General features: G+C 45.3%; 1 protein-coding gene across 1 annotated transcript; it reads right to left on the reverse strand.

The window, feature by feature from the left end:
* Positions 1–5516: 5516 nt before the first annotated feature.
* Positions 5517–6437, reverse strand: LOC108797997 (olfactory receptor 6S1-like). Its single transcript, XM_018569691.1, has one exon. The coding sequence runs from the start codon at positions 6435–6437 to the stop codon at positions 5517–5519; it is 921 nt and encodes a 306-aa protein (XP_018425193.1).
* Positions 6438–8566: the final 2129 nt, after the last annotated feature.

Consider the following 8566-nt stretch of genomic DNA (forward strand, 5'->3'; position numbering starts at 1 on the left):
TCATCGGGCGGCCGCTCGCTCCTCCGAGGCCCCATTTATTTACAATTTACTACACCTGACAAACAGATTTTCTTGGTTTAACATGTTTTTTCCCCGAATAATGATTTCCATTTTGGACATGAATCTCCGTATGTTAGTATTTTGGTTTTCAGAGCGTTGTAAGTGAGGAAATCCCAGGGGCCAACCTTCTTCTCTAAGCGCCTCTCTTGAGGGCCCGGGGTTCCCTTGTACACCTCTACAAGGAGTTTACTGTTTAACAATCTGTTGCACAGGAATAATTAGCCGATAATCGGTGTAAAACGAATTGCCCTAATGAGATAGAAGTGTTGTCCTTAGCTAGGCGGCTTTGATAATAATTAGGACCACTGGGGGGAAATCAACTTTCCTTCTTCTAAGGTGATATGTTCCTTTGGTGTCATCCCCGGAGCTTCCTAATCACTGTGACTTGAAGAAAGAAAGAAAAAGACAGCTCAAGAAATTTTTTTACTTTGTGCTGCATTAAAGGGAATTTACTATACACTGAGTGGCCAGATTATTATGACCACCCCATCAGTACTTCGTTGGGCCGCCTCGTGACTATGTCTATAGGAATATATACAAAGTTTCCTTGTCTTTAGCTCACCCGCAATTGCCAGTACAAGCATGGCTGGATTTACTCTCTCTGCTACCCCAAGGCTAGGTTCCTCAATTTACTTTTTGACCTGCAGGCTGCATACGAGTGATCTCGGTGACATCGCCGAGATCACTTGTACAAAACGAGCAGCGACTTCCCTGCTCTACATTTAGCCCAAAGCAAGGCTAAATGTAGAAAAATAAATAAATACCGGCCTGGCGCTCGGAACTGCATGTCCCGGGTGTCGGGCGATAGAAATTCCACACCCCTGCTGCCCCTCTACTCCCTGCTGCCCTGAGGCCCGGCCGTGGTGGCCCTGAGTACAAGGGTCAATTCCAACACCTTCTCTACCATCTCCTGCCTATCCCCCAGCATGGCTCTGGTGTAGTGCATGTTGGGAGCTGCGGGTTGAAAGACGTGACATGGTCAGAAGATGTACAAGCAAAGCAAACGACAAACGCACTCAACAATTTGTCACCAGTTATACAGTAAGGTGCACACGAAATGGGCTTTGAACAGTAGAACAGTAGAAAGGCATCATGGCACACTCACAAACTAGCATGTAAAACAACTTGTCTCACCACTAAGGATAATAACAGAGGTTTGGATACACGTCTTCTGCAAAGGATGTGTAAGCCGCACTGCCGCGCCAAGGCACCTCTTATAGTGCGGTCCTAACTCTAAACTATGAGAGTCTCCATCTTGGAGCACATGGGGCAGAAGATATCAAATTGGGTGCAGGCCTGTCAGGAGGACGCCCCACCTCCTTAAAGGTACAGAAACACACAAGGGATCCCGCACATCCCATTGGCAGCTGAGAAACCCCATGCGTCGCTGAGGTACACGTGTATCCAAACCTATGTCATTGTCCTTAGTGGTGAGACAAGTTGTTTTACATGCTAGTTTGTGTGTGTGCCATGATGCCTTTCTACTGTTCCTGACAAACCTGCACCCAATTTGAAATCTTCTGCCCAAAGTGCTCCAAGATGGAGACTCTCATAGTTTAGAGTTAGGACCGCACTATAAGAGGTGCCTTGGCGCGGCAGTGCGGCTTTCACATCCTCTGCAGAAGACGTGTATCCAAACCTCTGTTATTATCCTTAGTGGTGAGACAAGTTGTTTTACATGCTGGTTTGTGAGTGTGCCATGATCAAAAGATGGTGACAGCCGCAGTCTGCATACTCCTACAATGCTGGATTTTCCTAAACGCAGCTGATGTACAAAGGAATCATGGGAGTCAATTTTATTAATTAAAAATAGGCATTTATGATTATATTTAAAAATCATAAGTTTATTTAATTATTTAAAGTATTTATATATTGCCGACAATTAACACAGTGCTTTACATAGTACACATTTACATCAATCCCTGACCCTGATTAGCTTACAACCTAACCCATGCAAACATTCAGGGCCGACTTAGACAAGAGCCAATTAATTTTCCAGCATAACTTTGGAGTGTAGAAAATATACTGGAGTACCCCGGAGGAAACCCACGCAAGCACAGGGAGAGCATGCAAACTCCATGCAGTGTCCTGACTGGGATTTTAACCCCCAATGCTGTAAGGCAGAAGAGCCAACCATTGATCCATTGTGCTGTCGTTAAGTTTATTTGCAGCATCAGGATACTTCCTAGGAGTTCAATTTTGTTGAAAGTGCCTGCTGCACGCCATACAGCGCTGTGACCGGTGTAGATAACATAGGCGCTCGTAGTGACCGCCAAGGATAGCGCAGATCAGAACCTCAGACATGTGAAAATAGGTCACCAGCACTCCAAAATGCAAAGACAATATTGTTTATTGTAAATAACATAAAATAGGTCAAAATAGACAACGTTTTGGGGGCCACGCAGGGTCCCTTGTTCAAGGCAATCGGTCACTGTGTTGCCTTGAGGGAGGAACCCAGGATGGCCCCCAAAAACATTGGCTATTTTGACCTATGTGATGTTATTTGCAACAATATTTTCCTTGGATTTTGGAGTGCTAGTGGAGTTCAGTTTTAATCATTACACATGATTCAAAGTTATCATATTTATTCATAATATACTGTGTATCAGAGTGATATAATGATGTTTAGGCCTTCAATATATATGAAAGAAAAATCGGCAGGGCGCAGAGGGGCGGCAGCGGTGTCCTTGTGTAAAAAAAATAAAAAGGTGATTAAAAAGTAAAAAATAATAAGAAACAAATGATTAAAAAATAAGAAAATAATTATAAAAAATAAACAATAATAAGATAAAAAAATATAAAAAAGTAAATAAGATAAATAAAAATCTAAAACAATAAGAAGAAATAATTAAATAAAAAGTGACTTTTTATTTAATTCCCCCCCGCCGCCCTGCCAATTGCTTGCCATTCTCCATTGATAGGAAGTGGGGGAGAGGGGGGTTGGCGCGGCGCGGGGGGTGCGTATGGTGGAACCTGGCCTTGGGGCGGCAGGGAGAGTAAATCCGGCCCTGGATGCTCTAATAAACAAAACAGAGGTTTCTTAGATCTTCGTAATAAGACACTAAGCTGGCCAAGGGTGTAAATTATAAATGGGATGTATGCCACTATTGTGATTGAGGGATTTCTTCCTATTTCTCTAGCATTTTACTCCTATTCTCCTTCTTTATTTTCCCATTTTATCTCCCCTTTTTTGCACTTCTGAGTGCACTGTTAGTGGGAGGTGATGAGGCCCGAAGTTTGGATCTCCACCCGAGACCGGAGTGTGGGGACAGTGGAGCGGAGTTACAAAACTAGAAGCACCTATAGTACATATGGTGTGTCCTAAATATCCCAGATATAGTGCATGAATGTCAATTAGACATGTGTTTGTTAAAAACGAATGCACCTTTTTGCAAGGCTGGGTTTCCCACAAGGCCCGGCCTCGGGGCAGCAGGGAGTAGAGGGGCAGCAGGGGTGTGGAATGCCTATCTCCCGGTGCCCGGCACATGCAGTTCTGGGCGCCAGGCGGGTAGTTGTTTTCTATATCTAGCCCTGCTTCGGGCAAGCAGGGCTAAATGTACAGTGTGGAATCCGTTGCTTGTTTTGTACAAGTAATCTCGGCAATGTCGCCAAGATGTGGGGTGGGGTGTGATTGCGTGCAGCAGCCTGTTCTTCCCTATGGGAGGACGCAGGTGTACGCTGTCATACACACACCCGAACTGCATATCTGTGCGGGTCAGGGTGTCCGTGCTCGGACGCAGACAGGATTCATCCTGTCTGCGTCCGAGTACGGACACCCGCACGGATGTGCAGCTCGGCTGTGCGTATGGCCGCGTCCTCCCACATGCAGCACCTGTCCCTCGCGGGAATGGCCCCATGCGGCCGTGCACACCGCACGGATCTGTACGGCCCGACTCTACGTTGTGTGGATGAGGCCTGAGCTTAGGGGTAGCCACACTGCGGCCCTCCAGCTGTGATGATACTACAAGTCCCATTAGGCATTGCAAGTCTCTGACAGCCACAGGCATGGCCTACTAAGGCAGATGCATGATAGTATTTGTAGTTTCCCCACAGCTGGAGGGCCGCAGTTTGGCTACCCCTACCCCTAAGCTGGTGCATTGGTCTTCTCCACAGTGCTGGAATGTGGATGGACACCATCGTCTACAATACAGGACCACAAGTGGCTGCTGGACCTTCATTGGTCATGATGACATCCGTAAGAGGGGTGGCAACAAGACTGGTCAAAGAGCGACAAGAACCTGACCGGTTGTCAGAATCAGAACTGGCATGGAGGAAAACCTTTGGAACCCTGGATTAAGGTAAATAATACTCTAATTTCTCTCAAGCAAAAAAAAAAAGGTTTAGATATTTTGTCAGCTGGGGGTCAGGCCTTTTTAATTATTTTAGGCTTCAAACTTCCATCATCATCCAAGTTTGCCAAAGCCACATCATTTATAGGTACATGTCTCCCTATAGCACCTGACAGTGCACACGTCTAAATGCCACTAGAACCTTATACAATTGTGAAAACTTTGATTTAAAAGTCTACAGACCAAAAATGAACAACCAGTATTATATACAGGAAGTCCCCAAGTTACAAACATCCGACTTACATACGACCCCTACTTACAAGCGGAGGCTATTGCTGCACAGCAGGGGGTCACAGGATGCAGCCAAAGTGTGCCGTCCAACATTTCAGTAGTTGTAATGCTACCGCGCTCATGCCTATGAGGAGTCCCCGCCCTTTTGGGTCTGGTTCGTAGTACTTTATGTAGTATGTACATTACAGGAAGTTGGCTCTTGTTAGACTTGCAGACGAGGGGTGCCCGCCTCTACTTCCGAGTCACTGTGAGGTTTTTACTGATGTCTGTATCCTCATTAGAAAGATTTAATCTCACTTCCTGTCCTTGAGACAACAGGAAGTGAGAGGAAACCTACCCTTAGCAAGTGAAATTCACTCCTGTAAGAGCTATCATGGGAAAAATGTGTCTCCACTGAAGCTTTATCACCAATTCTTGTTCCCACGACAACCCAAAATTTTCAAAATCCAATTGTCACAGGGACAGAAAGTGAGGTGAAACCTTCTGAACAGGGGCACACACAGCAACACAAACTTTACAGGGGGGTTAACTCTTCTCTATGCTATCCAAAACTAAAAACATTTTTTTGGCTGGAGTTTGTGCGGGTATAGCTCGAATGGGGGATCACCTTCCCTGGGGAAAACAGTCCAGGCAGCAAAGTTCTTTTTCTCTCTGAACACATCCAACATGTAGCGCTCTCTCTCTCTCTCTCTCTCTGTATTCATGCACATAGGATAGAAAGCGAGGGGAAACATACCGCCCCTCAATGATGTCCCCTCTCCTTATGTCACAAGTCATACTTTAAAAATGTACCCGTTCCAACTTACATACAAATTCAACTTAAGAACAAACCTACAGAACCTATCTTGTTCTTAACCCGGGGACTGCCTGTATTTGCTATTTTATTGTTGGAGTTGTATCTTTATAAATTAAGAAATACATCTTTCTAATACATTGTCTGAACACTTCATCTCTGATGCCATAGATGAGAGGGCTGAGTAGCCTCGGCACACACATGAAGATGAAAAAGTTGGCCATGGTCATGAAAGCACCGTAGTTTTCAGTCACTATGGACGCTAAGGATACAATGCACAACAACAACTGAAAGGCATGGAGTATTAGTGTCTTTGCTGCCTTGGAGGCCGAAGACACGCTGGACCCCGACTTCTGAGCAACCCTCAGAACGTTAACGTAGGTGAAGAGAATGATAAGAGCCACCAGGAGCAAACTACCGACAAAAGTGAAAGACTTTAGTGTGTTCTGTAAGGGGACTACCAGTAATGTTTGCTGTTTACACAGCACGCTCTGCAAGAAATACTCCCTCGGAACAAGTTTAACCAGGATCACAAAATCTACAACATTAGGGATTAGTCCACCAATCCACATGAGCCCGATGACCATGTAGGACCTCTGAGTCGTACAAAACATGAAGTATTGCAGCGGGTAGCAGATGGCAATATAACGCTCAAGCGCCATGGCTGCCAGGTTGTAAGGTGTAACATGAAAAGTGGCAGAGGAAATAGCAATGAGGAAATAGCAGATGGGCACTGGTATAAAAGAAAACTGATAGACGATACCAAGAACGAGGCTCAGAGACAGGCACACGGTGTCATTAATAAGCATGTGGGCGAACAGGATGTACCGGGAGTTCTCTTGGACATGCTGGGTGGTGAAGTAGACAGATAGGATGTTGAAGATGAAATAGAGGAAGAAACCGTAGGTGAGGAAGGACAAGATGAAGAAAAATACTTTAGTGATCTGGTAAACTTGGTTTAAAGAGACGTGGGTGACATTGTCAAACAATTCACTAGAATTCATACCCTTAGCCAAATAATGATGATGAATAGGTCTTCTTAAGCCGTTCACTGTGGACGGAACAACAATGACAAATAAACCGTTATGACATGTTAGAGGGCAACTGACACTTTAAAGAGAACAAAAGAAAACAAAAACTTCCGTAGTCTGAAGATTAACATTCTTGGCAGGGCCGGTGCTAAGATTTTTGCCAACACAGGCAAAGTTGAATATTTGTGCCCCCCACACCCCGCAACCAACCCCCCCATTGCCTTGCGGTAGCGCCGGGCCTGATTCTTGGGCATGGACCTCTAAGCCATGAGAACCCTAATCTACATTCCATTTAACATCTGGCAGCGTATGTCGGCTGTGAAACTGACCTCTCACGGACAGCCTCTGGTCTCAAACAGCGATAAGGAACCAATCAGTGTGGTTCTTCACCCTTTTGTAAATAACCCTGAAGATGTAGAGCAGAAGCACATGAAACTAAGGTCACCTTTATGATTCAGTGTGAGTAGGACCTGTGAGCTAGTCTGCGAGGTGTAGGAATGTGAAAGAGAGCATGAGACATCATAGTCACACATGGATTGGCCACCCCAGAGTCCAGACCTTAACCCCATGGAAAATCTTTAACATGTGCTGGAGAAGACTTTACACAGTGGTCTGACTCTCCCATCATCACTACAAGATCCTGGTGAAAAATGTATGTAACTCTGAATGAAAATAAATGTTGTCGCATTGTATAAGCTTATCGAAATGATGCCACGGAGAATGTGTGCCGTAATCAAAGCTAAAGGCGGTCCAACAAAATATTAGAGTGTGTGAATCTTTTTTATTTGGCATGGCAGTATTAAGTATACGCATACATACATACTAGGGTTGCCACCTTTTCTTCCATCGAAACCCGAACACTCTAGTGACGCACAACATTTTTTGGGGAGAATGAGTCGTGGCTTCTTCATATGTAAATAGCGCCACCCATTCATATGTAAATATCCCAGTCAAGACTATTTTCAGTGGGGGTTCAGTAGCACCTATCCTAATTTTGGGTGCCCATGTCTGCCTCACATCTTGTGTCCGGGATTCAGCTTGCACGAAACCCGGACACAACATTTAAAACCCGAACTGTCCGGGTGAATCCTGGACAGGTGGCAACCCTAATACATACATACATACATACATACATGCACGCTCACAGACACCAGGTGTTAAACAGGAAAGACCACATATCATTTCTAAACAAAACCCTTTGCACGCTATTATACATCCTTAGATCTTTTTAGCACATTTTTGCATAGACAGGGATTCTTGGTTCGCAAATTTTGCAATACATGTTCAAGCCAACCAATTGCATCAATGTGTTCCCTTTCTGGACAGTCCCTACACTGCTGTTAAAAATTATACCATACTTTAGTACCTTCGTTCTCAACTGGTGGGTCGTGACCCAGAAGTGGGTTGCGACCCTGTGTTCAGTGGGTCCCCATGTGCCTTACACTTTTCTAGGTGAGAGGCTCCTCAGCCTCCCCCTGGCGCAGCAATGTCAGTTCTCATGCCAAGCAGCCATTCAAAATATGCTGCCGGTGTCAAGTGTCAGCCTAAGGTAGAGTGGGCTCCATCCATATGTGCATTGCTTACAGCTCCCTCACTTGTCCTATAGAGGTGCCTGGACCGGTGTGATGTAACTTACTGGCTCTCTGCACCTCTACAGGGTATGCAAGGAAGCTATACAAGAAATGCACATATGGATGGAGCTCCATCACAGTACAGCAGCCCACACTGGACCCCAGGCTGAGGATCCACTCCAGTTCTTATAAGGTAGGAGACTCGGTGGATCTTAGAAAAAAGAACACATTTTTTTTTTCTTGGAGTGTGTGTGAGATTGTGTCTGTGGTTGTGTGTTTTGAAGGCCCATTCACACTAGTACAGTGCGTAAATCGCACAGTCCCGTACGATTAACGCACTGTACTTCGCAATCGCACCTACTACACGTTTTGGTGTGAGAAGTGCATTGCATTGTCATTCATTTGAATGACACCCCAGATGCATCTCCCACCCACAGTTCTATTGCCCGCATCGGAACGCGCAGTACCACAATGCTGTGCGTTCCATTGCAGTGCAACTTGGGTCACGACGTAAGGGAGAACTATGGGGTT

The sequence above is a fragment of the Nanorana parkeri genome, unplaced genomic scaffold, assembly GCF_000935625.1.
Source record: "Nanorana parkeri isolate BGI_ZX_2015 unplaced genomic scaffold, ASM93562v1 scaffold1380, whole genome shotgun sequence".
NCBI lineage: Eukaryota > Metazoa > Chordata > Amphibia > Anura > Dicroglossidae > Nanorana > Nanorana parkeri.

Excerpts from the sequence above, each read along its gene's own strand:
- LOC108797997 (XM_018569691.1), bottom strand. The coding sequence starts at position 6,437 with ATGAATTCTAGTGAATTGTTTGACAATGTCACCCACGTCTCTTTAAAC.